General features: G+C 37.8%; 1 protein-coding gene across 2 annotated transcripts in view; it reads right to left on the bottom strand.

Annotated features, from left to right (window-relative positions):
- DGKH (diacylglycerol kinase eta) overlaps positions 1 to 22852 on the bottom strand; it is a 173595-nt gene that overhangs the window by 42227 nt on the left and 108516 nt on the right. For both annotated transcript variants that reach the window (XM_074815606.1, XM_074815605.1), the window contains exons 6-15: positions 17664 to 17770; positions 16423 to 16548; positions 15151 to 15253; positions 13304 to 13466; positions 10795 to 10903; positions 10350 to 10489; positions 8703 to 8787; positions 3440 to 3525; positions 1880 to 1979; positions 349 to 625 (exon numbers count right to left, since the gene is read on the bottom strand). In XM_074815606.1, coding sequence (XP_074671707.1) covers positions 349 to 625; positions 1880 to 1979; positions 3440 to 3525; positions 8703 to 8787; positions 10350 to 10489; positions 10795 to 10903; positions 13304 to 13466; positions 15151 to 15253; positions 16423 to 16548; positions 17664 to 17770 — 1296 coding nt within the window. The remainder of the gene's footprint in view (positions 1 to 348; positions 626 to 1879; positions 1980 to 3439; positions 3526 to 8702; positions 8788 to 10349; positions 10490 to 10794; positions 10904 to 13303; positions 13467 to 15150; positions 15254 to 16422; positions 16549 to 17663; positions 17771 to 22852) is intronic.

Below are 22852 nucleotides of genomic sequence, written 5' to 3'. Positions count from 1 at the left end.
CTTTAAGCTTAAAAATATTAACAAAAGATTTCTATTGCCAATTCAGTTAAAGTCTAGCAATCCTTTGCCCATTGATAAAGATTTGCTGCTAGAAATTTTCATTTTGTGGAGGATAATAGTTATAAAAACAGCACACTTTTATATGAGCAGTCATGTGCATATATATGTATTCATATATGCAGACAGTCAGTCATTAACATCCAAACAAGCTGCATTTCTTTTCCTGCAGCTTGTAATAAGCACATAATTTTATCTATGTAAGAATGTAGAAATCAAACTTTAATAATGAAAATTTATGCTAAGCGTCATTATTCTATCAGTAAGGATCAAAGCATTGCTGATGTGCACCTTTTTCTGCTTGTTCAATGATCTGCCTCACAGCCTTCTTCAAGCTGTTTGCCCGGAGCATTAACTGTTCCCTTGGTTTGAAGAGTTTCTGGGTGGAAGACTTTGAGACACACTCCGCTAATTGCTCTTTACTTTCAGACAAGGATTCTTCACTTGAAAACTCCTCTGCTTCTTCCTCTACAATGGGGGGAGTGATGCCTGGGAGAATGGGAGCAGCCTGGGCTTCTGTGTGAAGAGCCTGGAGCAATAGGTCTAGCTTCTCATTTAACTCAGAGCACTAAGACAAAGCGGAAAAGAATACACACACACAGTGAACGTGTGAACATTTTCAGGGAATTAAGTACCAGATTATATTTAACATTTTTGGTGTCCTAAGCATCTATGTAATTGTTTATGTAAAATCTAAACCTAGGTTCAACATTTTGGAATATCATATTATGAGTAGGTCTGCATCTTTTTTTTGCAGACAAACCCTGTGACAATCAACTAGATTAGAGTAATTATAGCAAAAAAACTCTACACTAGAATTAAAATAACACGCCATGCTAAACTCAGCCTGCCACATAACTAGGGTACAGATTAGATCTTACTCCTCTCCTGATGGACTGCAGCATGGAGAACCACCACAGATTTGCCCATACCATGCATTATAAGAAATCATGGGTGCTCAGTATCCCATTTTGGAGAGATAATCTACAGGGACATGCCCAGCTGTTAAGACTGAGACACATGGGGTTGTTTTTGCAAAACAGCTGGATATTTAAGCAAGTGAGCTGTCACAGAGCAAAGAGGCTCAAGTCAGAACCAACCACTGTCAAACACCTCTATCCATCACCAAGCAGTTGTTCTCTCTAGGTACACTGGAAAAGAGGTGATTTTCTGTGCTTAAGGAAACCAACATTGTCTGGCCTTGAAACAGTAAAAAAGAAAAATTCATTTTCTAAAATGTGCACTGAATAGAAACATGAACCACAAGTTGCCATTTAGCAAGTACATTTCCTGATTCTGGGTTTGTTAGTGATTTTGTTTTCCCCTCTTCTTTTCAGCTCATGTAAATTTTGTGCCTCATATCAAATCCTTCTGTTTTTGTTTTTTTTTTTTTCCCCAATGCCTTTGCAACATGTTCTCTACGATTTGCAGCTTAAACCACTACTTTTAACATTGTAGTCCCTCTTCCCTTCATTCTCCCAGCATATTCTCTCTTCATTATCCCACTGTTTTCCTGTAGCTAACTTAATCCCTAAAAGTATAACTCCTAATACAAAATATTTCCTTTTATCTCTATGTACGGTACTACAAACTTTATCCTGTATGAAGGAAAAAGGTGTAAACAGAGTTTATAGAGATCTTAAGACTTTAAAGATGGTTTGTAAGTAACTGTTCTATGCAATAAGAAAAGAAGGATTTTCAAGTCACTGGTTGAAATGAAAGCTAAACTGGGCATCCTGAAGCAATTAGAAAATTAAACACCCATGAGCTATAAACTTTAAAAAACCTGCAACTTTAAACCAGAACATAGTCAGAGACTTACTTTAATGGCCATAGCATCAGCTTCGTCTGCATTTTCCATTGGTTTTTCGTAAGTCTTCCCTATTTTGGCAACAAAGTCCTTTACAGTTTCACATAATATTCTTCAGATAAAAAAAAGAAGATGGGAGAAATCAAATTAAATAAAACAGATACATTGTGAATATTAAATCCTTATGGAAATTTATTTATACGCATACTGCTAGAGAACATCCTTGTTGGAAACTGAACTCTGTAATCATACTTGCAAAGTAGATGACACTATTTTCCATGGCTTGCAAAATTCAAGTGATAAGTTTAAAACAAAAACTCTTCCTCCTTTTCATTTAAGCCTTTGCACACATTGTATCCAAGTCTCTTATTTCTAAGAACTGAAACAAACACAACTAATTTTATCCATTCCCTTGCTTGTACACCTATTCCAGAGGAGTTAGCAAACTTGCATTCACTTTGATAACTTCACACAGTCTTCCAAACTCCCATGCAAATATGGAGCCTTGGAATCATGGAGAAAATCTACTGACTTTAATGGAGCACTTAGGTGAAAGCATATGGCCACACAGGTCCCACTGCATAGCTCATGCTTTTGAACCACAGCTGACCCTGAGGCGTATCTATGTAAACTACAGTGGCTGCAATGAATTTTCATTGTGTAAACCAGAGAAAGACTTGGTTCTTATTACCTACACTGCAGACAGACAGCAAACTTACTAATGAGGTGCGGATAATTACTTAGTACTGTTCATTTGGTTGAAATTTATTTGACAGAAATTAAATAGATTTAACAAGATACAGAACCAGTTTAGAATCTGGAGTTATAATAATATCCTGCAGTTTAATTTTCAACATGTGCTATACATACTTTAAAATAAAATTTTATTAACTTGCTTTCAGCAGAAAAAAAAAGAGACGTAATGGCATTCAGATGTATTTTTGAAGATTCTACAACTGGTCTTTTGCATATGGTAAAATAGAAGATTTTTTTTCACAGAAAAGGAATACACAGAAGAGTTTTGATTTCAGATATGTCCATGATTTGCCAAGTAATTATCTCTCATTTTTGAGTGTTTCAGTTTGGGGAAAAAACCCCTATTGTCTGAGACCACTGTTGACTGAATTGATATAGACAGAGCTATGACAAAGCTACCTAGCGAAGTTCTGCTTCATGTTGGTGAAGAAGTTCTTTGTCCTCTTAAAGATATGGATATGCATAAAACAAACCAGAAGAAATGTAATGTAAAGTAGATCACATATTCACATTAGTAACAGTAAGTTTCATATTTACAATGCATGCTGATTTGGAGTGATGTAAAATCATTTTATATCAATACTATATGATTTCTTTAAATTCTGATGTGTTTAGTATTAAGCTATCCATTACAATTGTAGCATATAAAAATTTTGCAGAAAAAGCATCCACTCTAAAAGATATAAATCAAGATACATTAAGCCAAGCCAGTCAGGCCAGCTGCAAGAAAACCAGGCTTAGGCAGAAGGTTATTATGGTGATGATGTTACACAGGGGATTTATCCCACACATTATACATAAAACCGATCAACTCACTTGGCAGATGATATGACAACTGAGTGCTGATCAGAATTGAGAATTTTTGCAAGATGAGCAGCAACTGAATCCTCATAAGCAGATATCTGAAAACAGAGAGAAAAAAGACTTCAATTTCCACACGTTTCAGTAGTTTAACACCAAGCAGTGAGTTAAAATGGCTCCAAAAATAGCAGGATTTCCATTTCAGATCTAATACAAGGACAAGCAGCTGGCAATGCAGATTTCTACCTGCATACTGTCTTTTATGTACCAGATTTTTAATATTCAAAATAACACTGCATCTGAGAACTTGATCCACAGCTCTTTTCCTCCTGAAGAGAAAACAGTAAGTTATTTCTAGGCTAAAAATAGTCCATGAGGCAGAAAAAATCTACCTTCTTTTTAAATTTATAACAAACTGTACTATTAAAATCTAATATATTTTATTTCTAAAACAAGCAAAGTTTTCCTCAAACCAACTGCTCAACTAAGAATAAATCAGAAGTTTGCAGTTATAAGGCCTGAATTTTATTTTTACTGTCAGATGGGCTCTTAATCCACAAGTACCTCTACTAACAAAGGCTGCTAAAACTGGTATAATGTAATCAAAACAAATCCTTAAGGAGTAAACCATTTACGGCGTAGTCTTTACAAGAATGTTTAGGAGGATGAATGTGAGCTTTGTCCGTCTTTTCTTGCACAGAAGAATTGTAAGTTCTGAAATACTCAGGAAAAGATTTGGAATGGATCAGAAATGCATTCTCACACACTATATCCTGTCTCAAAATAGATACAGATCCAGACTCAATTTAGAAAAAAATTCTAACCAAATTCCAAATCTGAAGCTAAAAATAAATGTAGTTCTGAAATTTTCTGATGGATTCTTTTAAGAATCTCTTCAAATCTCTTAGCGTGTTTTTGCCCTTGATATGGAGCAGGTAGACAGAGCACCCTTTTTTTTCTCCTAAACCCCAGCCTTAGTTGTAGAACTCTGACAGTAAATCAGTTTTCATTTCAAGGAAAAAACAAGACAAAACCTTCTAATCTGTGAGAAAGAACTATTGTTTTTCAAACATCAGTATAAGATTTCTGGAACCAAACCAAGTGAAATAAGTCCCCTGAAACTGGAGGAAAGAGAAAAAAAGAAAAGAATCAGATATGTACTTCTATTCACTTTTTCAATTGTGCTTTAATACGTTACCTACTGTAAGGTTAATTATGCTTTTTCTGAAATATCATAACTCAATAAACAATGAAAAAAACATTAAAATAGGGATTGAACAGGGTACTCAATAGAAAATGGCTTTGTCCAACTCAGAGTAATGGCAGGTAACTATAGCCTACAAAACTAATTTTCTAAAAAAAGAAGTTTTATATGAGCAGTTCCATTTTCAGGAGGGGCTACACAGAATTTCAAAGCCAAAACTAACTAGAACAAAATGTATATTTTTGCCTTTACAAGATGAAGATACACTTGAAAACTTTAACTCTCTTGAAAAATTAGAGAAGATAAAGCCTTAGTCTGCATTGCAGACACTAGAAACAGAGCTGTGTGCAAAGCAACACCATTGCTCCTGTGATGGGAGTGCTGGAATGGAAGGATACAGGCTCTTTAGAAAGAACAGGCAGGGGAGATGAGGAGGGGGTGTCACCCTCTATGTCAGTGACCAGCTGGAGTACATGGAGCTCTGCCATGAATCAGAAGCCAGCCAAGGGCTTATGGATAAGACTAAAGGCAGGCCAGGGACAGGTGACATTATAGTGGGGGTCTGCTACAGGCCACCAACCAGGAAGACCCAGCAGATGAGGCCCTCTACAGACAGATGGGAGCAGCCTCACATTCACAAGCCTCATGGGTGATTTCAACCACCCCGATATCTGCTGGAGGGACAACACAGCAGGGCATAAGCAATCCAGGAGGTCCCTGGAATGTGTGGATGATAACTTCTTCTCCAAGTGATAGAGAGGCCAACAAGGAGAGGTGCTATGATGGACCTTGTTCTCACCAACAAGGAGGGGCTGGTGGGGAATGTGAAGCTCAAGGGCAGCCTTGGCTGCAGTGACCAGGAAATGGTGGAGTTCAATACCCTTAGGGCAGTGAGGAGGGCACACAGCAAGCTCACTACCCTGGACTTCAGGAGAGCAGACTTTGGCCTCTTCAGGGATCTGCTTGGCAGAGTAGCATGGGGTAAAGCCCTGGAGGGAAGAGGGGCCTAAGAAGGCTGGTTAATATTCAAGGATCACTCCTCCAAGCTCAGGAACAATGCATCCCAACAAAGAGGAAGTCAAGCAAAAATGATAGGAGGCCTGTGTGGATGAACAAGGAGCTCCTGGACAAACTCAAACACAAAAAGGAAGCCTACAGAGGGTGGAAGCAAGGACAGGTAGCCTGGGAGGAATACAGAGAAATTGTCCCAGCAGCTAGGGATCAGGTTAGGAAAGCTAAAGCCATGATAGACTTAAATCTGGCCAGGGACATCAAGGGCAAGCTTCTACTAGTGTGTTGGTGATAAAAAGAAGACTAGGGAGAATGTGGGCCCTTTCTAGAAGGAAACGAGAGACCTGGTTGCCTGGGTCATGGAGAAGGCTGAGGTACTCAATGACTTTTTTGCCTCAGTCTTCGCTGGCAAGTCCTTCAGCCACATCACCCAAGACACAGAATGCAAACTCAGGGATTGGGAGAATGAAGAACCACCCACTGTAGAAGATCAGGTTCAAGACCACCTAAGGAACCTGAAGGTGCACAAGTCCATGTGACCTGATGAGACACATCCATGGGTCCTGAGGGAACTGGTGGATGAAGTGGCTAAGCCACTATCCATCACATCTCAGAAGTCATTGCAGTCTGATGCAGTTCCCGCTGACTAGAAAAGGGGAAACATAACCCCCATTTTTAAAAAGGGAAAAAAGGAAGACCCAGGGAACTATAGGCCAGTCAGTCTCACCTCTGTGCCTGACAAGATCATGGAGTGGATACTCCTGGAAATGATGCTAAGGTACATGGAAAATAAGGAGGTGACTGGTGACAGCCACATGGCTTCACTAAGGGCAAATCGTGTCTGACAAATTTGGTGGCCTTCTATGATGGGGTTACAGTGTTGGTGGATAAGAGAAGAGCAACTGACATCATCTACCCGGACTTGTGCAAAGCATTTGACAGTCCCGCATGACATCCTTGCCTCTAAATTGGAGAGACATGGATTTGATGGATGGACCACTCGGCATATAAGGAATTCGCTGGATGGTCACACTCAAAGAGTTGCAGTCAAGGGCTTGATGTGCAAGAGGAGACCAGTGATGAGTGGTGTTTCTCAGGAGTCCGTACTGGGACCAGTGCTGTTTAACATCTTTGTCAGGGACATGGACAGTGGGATGGAGTGCACCCTCAGCAAGATTGCCAATGACACCAAGCTGTGTGGAGCGGTCGACACACTGGAGGGAAGGGATGTGCCATCCAGAGGGACCTTGACAGGCTGGAGAGGTGGGCCTGTGCAAACCTCATGAAGTTCAACAAGGCCAAATACAAGGTCCTGCACTTGGGTCAGGGCAATCCCAAGCACAAATACAGGCTGGGCAATGAGGGGATTGAGAGCAGCCCCAAGAAGAACATTGGGTTGTTGGCGGACTATAAGCTCAACATGACCCAGCAGTGTGCTCTAGCAGCCCAGAAAGCCAACCATATCCTGGGCCGCAAAAAGAGAAGTGTGGCCAGCAGGCTGAGGGAGGTGATTCTTCCCCTCTACTCTGCTCTCATGAGACCCCCACCTGGAGTACTGCATTCAGCTCTGGGGCCCCCAACATAAGAAGGACATGGACCTGTTGGACCAAGTCCAGAGGAGGGCCACAAAGATGATCAGAAAGCTGGAGCACCTCTTCTATGAAGACAGGCTGAGAAAGTTGGGGTTGTTCAGCCTGGAGGAGAGAAGGCTCCAGGGAGACCTTATAGCAGCCTTCCACTACCTAAAGGGGGCCTACAGGAAAGATGGGGAGGGACTTTTTACAAGGACATGTAGTGATAGGACAAGGGGTAATGGTTTTAAACTGAAAGAGGGTAGATTTAGATTCACTGTAAGGAAGAAGTTCTTCACTGTGAGGGTGGTGAGACACTGGAACAGGCTGCTCAGAGAAGTTGTGGATGTCCCCTCCCTGGAAGTGTTCAAGGCCAGGTTGGACGGGGCTTTGAGCAACCTGGTCTAGTGGAAGGTGTCCCTGCCCATGGCAGGGGGGTTGGAACTAGATGATGTTTAAGGTCCCTTCCAACCTGAACTATTCTATGATTCTATGAAAATCCCAGCCAGTGAAGCCCCAGCACTTTTGCATCTCTATATCCAGCAAGCTGTCAAAGGTTATAACCAACACCCTTAGTTGGCTCCTTGCCAATTAAAACAGCCTGAATTATTAAATTATTCAAGAACCTGCTGATTAATTATTGCTTCTCAAGTACGTTTAAAAGTTCATATGCATTCACTTTCTTAGGAATATATTATTTTCTCATTTCTAGTCAGACTTTCCATGCCAATTAATTTGATTAAGCACCTCACTCTCTCTCAAAATCAAAACCTCATCAGATAGTACAAGCACAAATCTAGTCTGAAAACAGACTAAGCTTTCCTTTGAGGTCACTTATGATTTTGAGCTCACCGAAAGAGCAAAGAGAAAGTTGGGTGGTATCACCTGATCCAACTCAAGCCACAAAAGGTTCTCTCTTCCTTTCAGAATACAACCTTTGCCTTAGAAATGTTGGGGTTTTTCCAATGGTTATTCCAAACTCAAGATAACAAATATTTTGCTTTTATATATATATAATATATATATTTTATATATTTATATGTATTATTACAGTATAGACATTATTATACAATAACAATACTAAATCATACAATTACATACAAAATAATATGCTATATTATTATATGTAATTGTATAAATATATAATGTATTAAATAATAATATAATACAATGCTATAGCCTTATATGAAATATTATATAATATATATAAATCAATTCACAACATATATATAAAAATATGTTTTTCAGGAAGAAATTTTTCTGACTGCTCTGCTGAAGACTCCTTACCTTCATTCATTTTTGGCAAATAATACAGAACGGGAAACCCTAATTACTTGAGATATACTCCATGAACAGACATTAAATCAGTTTAGTTAGCAGATCACAAAACATCTGTTTCTATTTTTCACACAAGTGCTTCAATTATAAATATTGTCATCCCATAAACTCAAAGGTAAGTATATGAAACAATGAAACAAAAGTAAAAGTCCACCTGGCATTCCTCCGACTCTTCTGCAGTCACTGGAAGAATAGAAGGCTTCGCTGGTAGTTTCAGTTCATATGACATTATACTCCACCTGAAAGAACCATAACACCTTTTAAGTTTCCAGATTGTTAGTTTTATCTTTTCTCCAACATATCACCATAAAGAAAATTCGTAGTCACACCACAGAATAACTTGTTTAAAAAAAAAATAAAAAGCTTAATTTTTAATTGTAAGCTAATTGCATATGGGTGAAATATTTGAGATTAATGGCAGTAATTTGTTTTATTGCTCTGATTGTTTGTTAGCGATTTGATGATGAGCCTTATTTGTGAACAAATCATGGGATATTCAATGCAGGCAACAAAGATTTTCCAGCAAAACATTCATGATATAAAAGAATTTGGGCAAACTAACTACAGAAGTCAAAGGAAAATAGACATGTTCCTAGAGTAAAAGCTCTAAGGTAACATTAGCTTTTCATCTCAACTAGGGGAGGCAGACATGAGAACAAAGCAAATAGCGAAGTATCTTCATTGACATATATATTCATTTTCCCCTGGTAAAGGACAGTACTCTAGAGCATGGATAGTATGAAACCACTAATAGCACCATCCTTCAAAGCCTGCTGAAAAGAACAAGTAATCACCACAGATGGCCTTGGGAGCAAGTCTACTGAGATTAGAGCAAAAAATGAAACTGTGCTTTTTTTTCAGTACAGAAAAAGGCAAACCTTTCAGAATGCCCAGGCCAACAATTGTTTCTAAGGATCAGTAACAACCATTTCTCTACATACTTTGCTGTAAAATGATCAAGCAGTCTGCAGAAAAGCTTAAAATGAAATGGGACTTGTTTCTCTATTTCATAAAAAAATCCATAAAATCCACTTTGATTCAAGTGTTTGTAACTAGAACAAGAACTGAAACACACACGAGGGGAAGGAACACAGTAAGAAATACTCTCAAACACAGTGTTACACCTTCATTGGAACGACATGACAATCATCTCTGACTTTTTCTAAACGAGGATTGCTCTTTTGCTTTATGGGTGGAAACCACACAAAACAGAACCGGGAAGATCTCTTGTTTTTGACTAAGAAAATGCCTCAAACAGTAATACTAATAGTGGATCAAGCCAAAGATCCAGTTAACCCAGCATCTTGTCCACAGCTGATGCCTCAGGAAATTACATGAAGGGTGAAACATGCGATGTGAGTTCTCCCCACATCCAAGGACAGAGTTCAGGTGTTTCCTAAATAAAGATGCTACCTTTAATGGTATTTAATAGCACGCATGGAGTCCATAAAACTTCCCCAAACAGTTCTGAATCTACACAATTTCTTAATGCTTACAACTTCTTGTAATAGGCAGTTATGAAGCTTCACCAGTTATGCAATAAACTGTCACCTTTTGTTCATCTTTGGATAACACGCTTCCTAGTTTCATCAACCACTCTCCCCTCTGACTCTTCAGTTTAAAAGGACATTGAAAAGCTGTCCCCATTACTATCTCGGCTTCCCTCATAATTATGATCTGTGCCCTAAAAACCAAAACCACTGAACACTTAACTAAGTCTGTAAGATGTATTTAGGCCATCAGAAACCCAAATACAATTTGAATCTCATGGTAAATCATGTATATGCACATTTAGGTTTACCTGTCTAACATTTTCGTGCTGGCTCGTTCTAGTTTCTCCAAAATCTGAGGAAGTTGCGTATCATCATCACAGGATCCTCCCCAACCAAGGACACGAGCAAGGTCATTTCCAGTACCAAGGGGTAACACTCCTAACTGACACTGAAACACAACAGAGGAGCAAATCTACTATTGAAAACTAAAAAGAAAAAGTACAAACTATTACAAATGCTTGTTATTTCAAGCAACAAATGTTAATTATATAGCTGATGTCTAAAGTTTGCAAATCAAATTGTGCAATCCCAATACAACTTGTCTTGTTCACACGAGTGAAAATTTTCATTTAACAGTAACTATTGAGTTTGGCCCATATACAGAGATATGGCAAAAAAACAAGTCAAGAAAAAGTAAGCATACAAAATTAAGTCTAGTCAGTATAGTCAAGGAAAGTAAGAATGCACACTTGCCTGCTTGTGCAAGCTGAGCTTATCAATTTCTGACAAGACCCAACCCACACTTCCATCACCACCACACACAAGAATCCTGAAGTTGTCAAACTTCTGAAATAACCGCAAACTGCAGAGAAAACACAGCCTGTTAGAGCCAGTTCCATCCATTAGTGAGAGAGCAGTTATATTCATTAGCAGCTGTTAGAAGAAAATATGGTGCACAGCACCTTTATGGTCCTTCTTTTATTGTTCTGGGGTATGTGGATACAACCATCTACTTAATAAACCTATCTGCATCACATCTATTGCTGTATATTCCACATATGCTGACATTTCTGATAAATAACATGCAATGTTTTACTTAAAAACATTCCCTTGATATTGTTTTCAGGATTTTATTAATATTATTTTATTAATATTATTTAAAAATGTCTAAGCTATGAAATTGCAGCTACTCTATGTTTCCACTTCAGCCAGAAGCACAAGGCACCAGTGGGGATTTTTCACGAGGAGAGGTTAAGACACAACAGGATGTGCTCCACAACACAGGTGGGCTTTTGCCAACACGTGACTAACTAGATGCAAGGACCGTTGGAGGCAATTATTACACATAAGGTGATCACAACAACATAAGACAAATAATACAACAATTTCATATTAGATCCTTAAAGCCATATCCTGCTTTCACTTCCTATGGCTCCTCCTCCTGTTCTCTGACTTTTAACACCTCCAGGATACAACACTTGGGCAGTACAGAAAAGAAGGACAAGAGAGACAGAACAAGCAGAAAGGTGAGACACAGAGGAAAGGGGAATGAGATGTAAAGTAACAGCTAAGAGGTAAAAACAACAGGGATTTAACCTTAAAAAAAAAAAAACAAAGAAGAATTGGAAAGTGTACACTCTTAAAATAATAAAAATAACTATGTTTAATTGTAATGCATGTTATTTTCCAGAATATGTATAAACTCAGAACTATTTCTAAAAAGCAACATATTAAGATCACAAATTTTTGAAGCATTTATATATTTTCTAAAGAAAATAATGTCACTTGTATATGACAGGCAGATACCTACACAGAATAAAAGATGTAGATACTTAAGGAAAAAAAAAGTTGATACCAGAACAATTTCTCCTCCCCTGAGAAAAGAGAGAAAACCACTAGAAATACACTGTATCAAACAATGCAACTCTACTTTTTAGATCAACTAGAAAAAAGACATCAGCATGACCTGACAGAATAACTGCTAAGGACCTCTCTTTGGAATCTGGGAAAAACATTTAAAAGCAACCAACCTGACCTATAATTGCTGTGCAAAACCAAAGTGAGCTTCCTGAACCATGCCACTGTTAGATACAAATATATGAAGCAAGAGAACTTGCCAATAGACAGACATATTTTTCAGATTGTCCTCTCTTAAAAATTGTCTCTCCAATTAACATAAACTTTTATCTATCATTATAATTACATGTACAACATGTTAGCCAAAAGGGACTATATGTGTTATAATGAAAAGAATATTGCAACTTAGAGAATTACTATAACACATCCATAACACAGTACTAATTATGAAAATCCACAGCTGTATTTCATTATATTTGTATTATTTCCACTGTTTGAACTGAATTTTTGTGCATTTGCTTTGTCTACATTTTTATCATGCAAGCATAATTCTGCATCTTTAAGAGTACAAAAATTAGTGTTTCTAGTTGCTGTAACTGATATTAACAGGCCATTTAATCACAATGCTACACGTGAGTGGAATGAAGTTAGGCAACAGAAAAACGTGCATGAATTTAATCTTTATGAATGTGCAAAGATGCTTGGGTTGTGGCCACCGCTATGCAAATTTCATCTCTATCTCTCCAACAATCAACCCTTAGATTTTGTAGACTGCCTGATGGTTTCAATTGTGCTCTTGCTGCAAATTTTGCGAGATGCTCATTTTCTTGGCCATTTGCATATGTTGCCTAAACCATATTTTGAATGCAGTTTTCAGATGACAAAAGTTTTAGTGTACTCATCCATCACCCACTGCAGACTCCCCCACTTACATTTGTGTTCAGAATTCAAAAAGATTCAGAGTACATTTAGACAATAGTTTTATTCCACAGCTATTCACAACAAAGTCACAGGAATACCTGAATTACACATATCAAATGGACAAAAAGCATCTGGGCAACTGTGCAAAAAGGCCCTGATTCAGGAAAGCATCTAAACTTATGTAATGGTATTGAACCTTACCAGTTAACAGAAGCCAAAGCTAGCCAAAAAGCCACAAAACACTTGGGCTGATAGGTTTTGGTTTTGAATTTTCAAGTGAGTTTTTCTAAAAAATAAAGTATTATCCTGCAATCCCTTCACCCACCGGAATTCATACTGAAATTCTGTTACCTCTTAGATTTTAATCAGGAAGTCGCAGTAGATATTGGTGGTAGAATTATAGCAACAAGGGGAAAACACAACACTATACTTTGCACTAAATTCCCTTGCAAAAAGGATTGCTCAAGATTTCCAAGGTCATTACCCTAAGTGAGGTCCTCCATTCATTAAATCGAACACCTGAGCTGGATTTAACGACTGTTTGAATCGACGAAGAAACTTTACTCCCTGATTGTCTCCACTCTTTGAGTTAACAAAAACTAAAAGAGGACTGGCACAGGATGGCGGGCATGTGGCTTTCCAGAAACCTGTGAACATAGTTAGAAAGAATGAAATAAATAAGGCTTTCTAATATGAACAACACAAAAAGAAATAATGGGAAAGAGGAAGAAAGGGATGAAGAACAAAAGGAGTACATTTTATCATGCATAATGTAAATGCTAAACTGAATATTAGCCCTGCAAGGAAAACATAATTGCTCAAGATTTACCAGTTCTTTTTTTTTCTTTCCAGTATTTTCAGTGCCAAATTTAGTAAAATCCTGAAGACAATAGCTTTACTGTTTTTCCATAGCGAAAAACATTATTAACCTTTTAGAATACTTCTCAAATCTCATCTTCACAGATTATCACATAATTAAATATATATTTCAGTTACAAGTGTTTGGTTTTTAATCTGATTTTTCTTTAACCTTACTGGATTGAACTGGATCATCCACGTCTGAACTTTCTAAGAGTACTCAGACATTTTAGAAGTTACTGCACTCAGACGCTCCCAGATGAAACTTTGCATGATAACTTTTTTCTGAGACTGAAGTTATACTATTAATTGTAATAGAATCACCGAACAACAGACGTTCAGCTGTGATCCAAAGCTTATTAAAGTCAACGCAGGTCTTAACTAATCACAGCAGGCTTTCTATAAGGCCCTTAGTAAGTAGTAGTAATGAACATTGTTGTCACTAACATGACCGGTCCATGGAAGCAGTGGTTTCTCAGCAACACTTCAAAATCAGACACCACAGGTATAGGTTTTGACATTTGTTTCAGTCAATATTAAAATTACCATGTTATTTTCAGTTACTAAAATAATTACTAAAGCTACAAATAAATAATTGGCATTGAATGCTAATTTAATTCTACATTATCATTATGTAGAATTTAAAATAAGGTTTGATTAATTTATTTAAATGCCAGGGAAAATAATTTCACATATTGAACAATCTTCCTAGCATGAATAATAAACAGCAGCATGACGTTCTGGTCTAAGACACCACACAGCAAGTAAATAGAGTGAATATATACAGCATAAACGATCACTTTTACTTACTTCATACAGTAAAATTCATTAAACTGTGTTAAAGTTGTTGGTCTACATTTGACATCAACACAAACTCTAAAATTAAAGCAGTTAGATTTCATGACACTCCTTATTAAATCCATTCCCTACCTTTAAGTGCTCTATCCTGAGCCACCAAAGAGCATCTCTTGAGTTTTGAACATTTGCTGGGTTTTTATCTGTGTGTTGCAGAATTCTTACACTGCTTATATTTAAAAGAAATTTAGAGAAGCTATGGAAGCAACTCCTCTCCTTAGCCTGGTAAAGTAGTTGCTGGATCTGAGCTGTTCAGCTAGCTTACCTCTGCATAAAGCAAAGTTATCCAAAATTTGAGAACTCACAGAAAGAGTGGTGCATGCCAGGCAGGCATCAGCCCACCTCACCTAAGGACTCTAGTCATTCACTTGAAAAGTTTCCAAGGGTCATAAATAAAATAGGAGAAAATGTCTAGTGGGGGAACTTTCAAAAACATTTTTAAAATCATGTCAGTTAAATAATCCTCTAAAAAGCTACAAGGAAAATTACACTTTTGTCTAAGTTTGAAGACTGCATTCATCTGCTCAGCAGAAGGATTTTAGCCTTGTTTAGTTATACAGATCTCACTAGGCACTGCAAGTCCAGAGCTACCACTATACACACTACAATACTACGTACCATCAGAGTCTATACTGTTTAGTGCTGTTGGAGGTATGATCGATACCTTACATTGGCCAAGTGGACATTTACGAGGATACAGATCTTTACAGGCAGTGTGAACCTACAAAAGAAAGAAAAATTATTTCCCTACAGTGGAATTCTGGGGTGAAAGTATAACTGATACAGTATCTATGTAACAAAAATGGACTAACAGATAACATTTAGGTGTAGAGGGAAGAAAAACAATACTGGAAAAAAAGACATATGAGTGTTCAACCACAAAGGCTTGTTACTCATTCCACAAAACGTAAGTTTGGAGTACTTTACCTTCAGTTACCCCTATAGCAAATATGAATTGTCCTTTCAAGGGAATCACTTACACCCATCCATGAGCAAGGGAAGACCAAGTTCCCAGCAGTCAGCACACTGTGCACATGCAAAGCAATAGCTCTGTACATGCCTGGTCCACCTGGCTGTTGTGGAAGATGTATCTGCACAAAAGCTAGCACACCTACCAAGCCAAACCAACTCACCAAATGTGGGTCCCATAAACTATGCATGGTAGAGGTCTCTTCCATAGTTATTGGAAAAACAGGCACATTCAGAGGGTGCTGCACTTCACCTAAATTTCAAATCACCTCTGGAGATGCCAATCATTTCCCACCGCCTACACACAGAGCCTTGGACATCTATATGCCAAAACCTTCAACAATAAAAAAACTGCCTACTATCCACTTCTATACCCTAGCATATAAACCCCACCTTTTTAGACAAGTTAAAAAATTACAAGAAAACTCTATTTTGGGGAAACAGCAATAGCATGTTATAGAATTTCAATCAGCAACCTACAGAGTGTCCTGAAGAAGAGAACTCCAAGATTTTGCAGTAATAAAAACATTACTACACTAATAATAATAAATATTAATATTACTGGTATTACTAAAATATTATTACAGCAATATCTGCAATAAGAGAGACAGGAAAGTAACATATGATTATCAGGCATAAGGAACAGGCATCTGAACCTTCAGTTATCAGTTAGGAGAAGGCAGAGAAAACACACTGGATGACAACACCTGTTAAAAAAAAGCTGCATCTATGGGCATATTAAAAATTAACTGAAGTCCAAGAAGGACAGTCATGAGAAATTATGAACGTTAGAGAGACCTGAGTTTGCACACGCAGCCTGCTCCTACTTAATACAAAAACATGGTTATGAAATGACAAAATAAAGGTGAGCAATAAAGCTGGCAAAATCTTAGACCCTTGGACGTGGTTCATTGCACCTACCATAGCTTTACACCAAAGGCACTTCCAATCTTGCAGGCGTAAAACACTGCCACAAGTCTTGTCGCAGACTGCGCATTTGGCACTGACAGGCAGGTTACCCTCTAACCACTGGTGAGGCATAGCTATCTGTGAAGAAGTAGTCATAAAAGTTAAATACTCAGAAAGAAATTAGAGGCTTTTGCCTCTCAAATACAGGTGAATTTAACCTATTTCCCACAGCTCTACCCATACATCAAAGAAGCAGGTGTGGCTGACCAGGATAAGTGACACTGATGCTCCCAAGGCAACAGCTATGAATGTGGACTATGGTGGTATTTCACATGCTGGGCAGAAAATGTGACAGCTGAAGAGGGGAGACACATCTCATTCAGCTATTCATGGTACTACAGTAGCAACTAACTACAAAACAACAGGACAGTTAAATCTAAAGACTCCGTAATTCAAATAAGTACCCATTCATTTAATGTAGACTACATGATACAAGACAATTAAAATAACTAAAATTCAGAAGAATAGGCAGGACAGCAGAATACGTCTGTGGCTCTTTATACCCCCCCACCATGGCTGTTAAGTCACAGGTCTATAACAGTCCCTAAATGCAGTGCAAAGCTTTACTCAGTGCACTCTTTGTCCCATTAATATCATGGGCAACTCCGGACACTCATAGGTGGGCAACTTAGTACTAACCTTCTAGAAAGAAGTTTCATGTCAATGGCACATACGTAGTTGTGTCTGCAAAAATAACCTATCTATTACAATAAACCTCTGAGAAGCTTTTGTCATTTCTCCTGCTAATTTTAAAATTCTTGCTTTCATTAGTAACCCCCCCCCACATGTCAGCGAATTCCAAACAGGCCTCCTGAGGAACAGCTATTGGTAAGGAGGACACAAAATAGATTGCCAAAACAGCATGGTAACAGTATAAAATACCACCTTTGCTTGAGAGCAGTACGAACTTCTGAGAGCAATTCTCCAGCTTCAGAGTTTCTCTGCATGTGGCCTTTAAAATCTTGTAATGCAGCTGCAATCTAGTGGCCGCAGATACTATATGTGTCTTGTGAGATAGGAATATAACTTTTGTTCTAAATACCACATTAATCTTTGAAAAGTGTTCAGGAATATAGCCACCTACCATTAACTTTGATGGGTCACATGGCAATATTTCTATGCTTAGCCTTTTGTTTCCCCCCCATAAAGAAGAAACAGCTTTGGAGAATACTGTAAATACGAATAGTACTTACACCATCTTCATCTTCAATGATGTCTTTTCCGATTGAAGCTAATGTAGTCCATTTGCAGTTATTTGTTGCACGGACAGCACATCTTTTATGTGCTTTAAACTTACACACTGGAAGGCACACATAAACATGTATACTATGTTATTTGCTGCATTTTAGTGATGTGTATCTTTAAAAAAATTAAACATAAATATTCCACAAAACAGCCAAGTACATGTCACTTAGTGTTGTACACATGACAACCCAACTAGAAGAAAATTCAGTTCACAGTCACTCCAGCTTTATCTTTCTAAACTGAGCTTAACTGCTTAGCTGTAGCCCATGTTAGGTGTGTCCTCAAATCCACGTCGGTCCCCATTTTTTTCAGGTGCAATACAAGGTACTAAGGTACAAATATATCTTTAACTGTGTATTTGCCTTTTCTATTCCTCCAGTGACACAACACATATACCTGGTTTAAATTTGCAAGAGGTGATGGGAGAGTGTTTCACAGAAGTATTTTGCTTCAGGAGTTCTGTTTCTTTGCTTAAAGGATCATTTTTGGGCACCATACTATGCCTGTTTCCCAGAAGCTGAGAAAGTGAAGGATTAGGTGGTGATATATTTATTCAGGATACTAGTGGTTACAATATTTTCCATTACATTAAGTGAGGAAGAGCCTGACTTCTTACTGGATTATTTATTAAAGATCTACTAATTGGAATACTCAGCACAAGTGTGTGGTACAGGCAGAATTTTGACAATAAATAATAACTATTTGTATTTTGTTCAACTCGATTAATATGACTAGTTAATGATATCATATTAGACCAAACAGACTGATGCACCCAACTGTGGGTAAATCTGTTACTGGAAGTGCATGACATCATTCTATTTAGAGTGCATTATATAAATTATTTTGGCAAAGACCATTAAAGGTTTATGAGAACTAGCCAGCAGACCAGAAGTAGTAGTCTCTTTTCAAACAAATAATTGACAGGAAACTATCAAAAGCTTTGGCCCATCGCTTGTCCACCATTAAAAAACATTAAGCCATGGTACAAAAGGTCTTGTGAATCATAAATTTCTCATTTTAATTCCACTGATCCATCGCCAGATCAATTTTAAAAGTGAACTGAGACTAGGTAAGCAACATCTGAGTTTGAGAGCAATCCTCACTGTTCTGGGAGATGCGTGAAAGTATATTCTTAGCTCAATGAAAGAGAAGGAAACAGAAGAAGGGAGTTCTGTTGCTTCTACAGAAAACTCCCCTGGTCATTTTGAAAAGTAGCATTCATAGACTCAAAGTCTGCAAATATCCCATACCCTCAACTAACAGGGTAGGGGCTCTCATTTTCAAAACAGTTCAGCATCATATTGTGTGTTTGCCAACCTAAGTTGGTTCCAAGCATCTAAAGAAGTCAGCTCTCACAGAAGCACAGAAATAAAGGCTGCATTTTCAAGTGATGGGCCTTGAGCAATTTTGCCACTGGAATGTTTTGGAGAAGATATGCCACTGAATTCAGCTTCCTACTCATAAATGATATGCATTTGTCTTTGCCACACAGACCAAAATACAAGAAATCAGGCATGAGGGGCAATAGGGAATTCCAAAAGGCATAACATAGTAAGGGAATTTTCATCTCAGGACTGTGTATTCAACCTCTGATCTCTCAACAAGGCAAGGACAAATTCAAAACCAGGATCTGAAGAGCTGCAGCAAGTCACACCATGGATGGCAAGTGACAGCTCATGTTTGCTTTGTGGGTACAGTATATAACTTACCAAATCTCAAATCAGACTTTCTGTAGGTCACCCCTCTGTAACCCCAATATCACCAAACAACAATTCACGTTACTCTGAGCGTTAAACATTACCAAAACCAATGACCTTAAGACACAGATGTAACTTTCAAGCAAAATACGTAGCAGTACAGAAGAGGAAAGTATAGAAATGAAAATTTGAAATCAAATCTCAACCTTAGTTACCACTACACCCTAATTTATTTTGTCTCAGATGACACTATGTCCCATTCATGAATCAGTCTATCTGAAATCTTTTGGAAACATGCAGACATACTACTTCGCCAATGAATGTTAAAAGATGAGAAAAGGAAAAATTTAGTCAAACCAAATGTAGATTATTCGTAGAACATTATTTTAATTTCCTACGTAAATGTTTCTAGCTGGAATACGAAGCAAGTCTCTCAGAAAGCCAACCAAGAGAACCACTTAAGTAGCAAACAGTTGCCACATTGGTACCAACATCTGCTGTCAGACACAGTGATTAAATCTTGAGCTATTATTATCTATAATGAAGAAAAGTCAACATTACTGAACGTTATCATAGGATCTCTTGCACTGAAAACATACACCTTTGTTACAGAACACTTATGTCTCAAAAGCCTTTCATTCTAGCCACCCATCAGTTAAATCAACTACATTGGCAGGACACTCAATTTTTTATTCCCCAAACTTATCACTCTATCAGCTACTTTATGATGAGTTTCTCTTCTGTGTTCTGCAAAGAAGAACTAGCTTCAACTGTTCTTTTCCAACTTCAAAGGCAAAAGCCAAGGTCTTGAAACTGATCTGAAGATCCCTGAGCTGGTATCTATAGTTTAAGTTAAGACAGAAGGATTTGTCTTCAGGTATTCCAAGAAACCTGCTGTTTCATTTCCAAGAATACTATCACATGATGGATGGACAAGCCACGGTGAAAACAGAGTGACTCACGTAAAAACAGCAACCTAACTTCACTCCAATTTGAAGCTTAAGTCTGTGTTATAAAGGACAAAATTCAGCAGTTTCTTGGTAGTTTTTACTATTTTCACCCAAATAGATAACTCTGTAAGTTAATTTGATACTACAGAGTGCTAAAAGAATACTCATATCACTAACTCAAGTACTGCAAAATTAAGTTACTCATGCAACTTAATTTTGCAATGTAGCTTTGCATTGTATTTTCCATATGCAGGTGTAAAGTCTTAAGTTATATGACCATACACTTTTTGAGAATAGGACCCGCCCCTCATTCCCTGCATGCAATGGATGGTTCTTGATAAGCATGAGGCTCTGCTATGCTCTGGTTCATAATAATTTTCAACAGGTATTTGCCTTATTTACCAAAAGCTAATGAAATACTGCTTTTTAGACACCAGTATTCAATTCTTCCCGGCCTTTTAAAATTATCATTATTATTACGCCTAGTACTACTACAATTAAGACCTTTTTTCCACAACTGTATATCTTCAAAGTATCCATGACTTCAGAACAGCTTCAACTGATTTTTGCAGCTACAGAAAACGCAGCATTTCTGTGATACAGGTCCCAGATTATGAACAACACACAACTACTGATCTGATCAAAAATCTTATTCAAGTGATTTCCCCAGGATAATAGAGGGGCACAATGTGACACAAAGTCACAGAAAACAGTTTTCTATTACTCTTTAATCTTTAAAAATGAACATTCCTTCTCTTCCTGACCACTTCATTCAGTATTCAATCTGCAGCCTGTGCAGAAAATGTGGCAAAAATCCTGGAGACAATGACTACCCAAGTAGTGTGTGTACAATACCCTGTGCAGTGGATAAGAACGGGGGTTTGTGGGCAAAAGCCACCAATCATAATGAAAAAAGACCAAGTGCACAAAGTGTACTTGCAGAGGCAATTTAATCACAATATTTTCTTATTGCTTGACTTCACAATCCTAAAGTGTTCTTTCAATACTGTTTGTTTGTGCAGTTCATCACAGGAGAAAGCATCTCATTTAAATTGCGATCTCCAGTTTATTAGGTATATTTGATATTCAACAATCAAGATTCAGTCATGATAATGAAAACATTACATGATGAAATACATCTCTGAGAATAATCCTAAAGGCAGTGTTCCACTGGCAATGACTTGGATAGAAGTGCTGTATTAATACAGAGTAATTGAGGCTAGAGAGCTTTGAAAGAGTTTCTGTAGATAATGATCTATAGTTCTTTAGGTTTCTTTGCCTAAACATTCCATGCATCCCTGTGTTTACCTGACAACTCCTTAGGCTTAGACTCCTGAGCATACAGCAAGCTAAACTCTGAATAAGAGAAACATTTGAGGAGCATAAAGAACAAAAGCCTTATTTGATTCAGCTAGTTTGGAGTAATTTCAAGAGCAAGGCAAAAAAATAATTTCTCTGTCCTAGTAAAGACTGTGGATGAATGTTGCGGAGATCAGTCCTTTAGAGCTAGCTAGATCAACACAACACGCAGCCAACACTTGAAAAGTAGATCATCTTTTGGGAAGACACGGAAGAAGGAACTGGTGGAAGGAATACTATTGCATCTCAAAGGAGTGTATGACTGAATTTTTTTAAAAGTCAGTTTTTGAGCAGTAGAAAGAACGAAGCATGGTTTGATATGAATTTACACCTTCAGTTTGATATACATATTGATTCTTTGACTTCTAAAAAGATACAAGATCACACCAATCTTTTCCCTAGCAAAGGTATTAACATACCCTCTCTTCCTACACTGGCTTCCACAAAACTTACAGGAGTATCTTCAGGGTGGCCTGCGATTAATTTGGTCAATCTTTGCTGAAGGCTACTGGGAGGGAAGGTGCCCTGAAAAAAGAAGGCACCCATCTTATCTCCAAAAGAAATTAGGCTTGTTGTATGGTCAGTCTGAAAAAAAGTAGTTGCTCGAGACTAGCAGGTTTAGAAGAATCAAAAATTACAGGACTGATATTCTAAAGTATTGTAAGCTCCAAAATATCAGCAATAAAATATCGTTATTTTTACCTACAGTTAACAGTCAAGAATCAGACCACAAAGAGCACAAACACTCGAAGCTACTTTCAAGATAACTTGCAGTGTGCCAGTAACCCAAATCACTGGGAGGAGGAAGAGGTCCAATATCTCTTGAGAAGAAGCCTCTCATGCTTCTCAATACAAGACATAATAGAGTAGCCTAAGATCAATGACCACACAAATAATTGAATTTAGTATAGATATAAATGGATTCCCAGCGTAAAGCAGTGCTAGAGGTTTCAGATGCCAGGCATGAATATTTAAAGAGTTTTTTTAAAGATGTAATGAGAAAAAGTAGCACGGAACGTGTCTGGGGAATCTTAAGATTCCTACATCATCTCCTCAAACAACGTATATTGCGAACACAGGTTAAGTCAAAAAAAATAGATGATGAAACACATTGGAAGTGTACATGGCAGA

The sequence above is a fragment of the Strix aluco genome, chromosome 2 (assembly GCF_031877795.1).
Source record: "Strix aluco isolate bStrAlu1 chromosome 2, bStrAlu1.hap1, whole genome shotgun sequence".
NCBI classification, from domain to species: Eukaryota; Metazoa; Chordata; class Aves; order Strigiformes; family Strigidae; genus Strix; species Strix aluco.
Note: the sequence above shows the minus strand (reverse complement) of the source record. Positions and strands in the feature narration are given on the sequence as shown.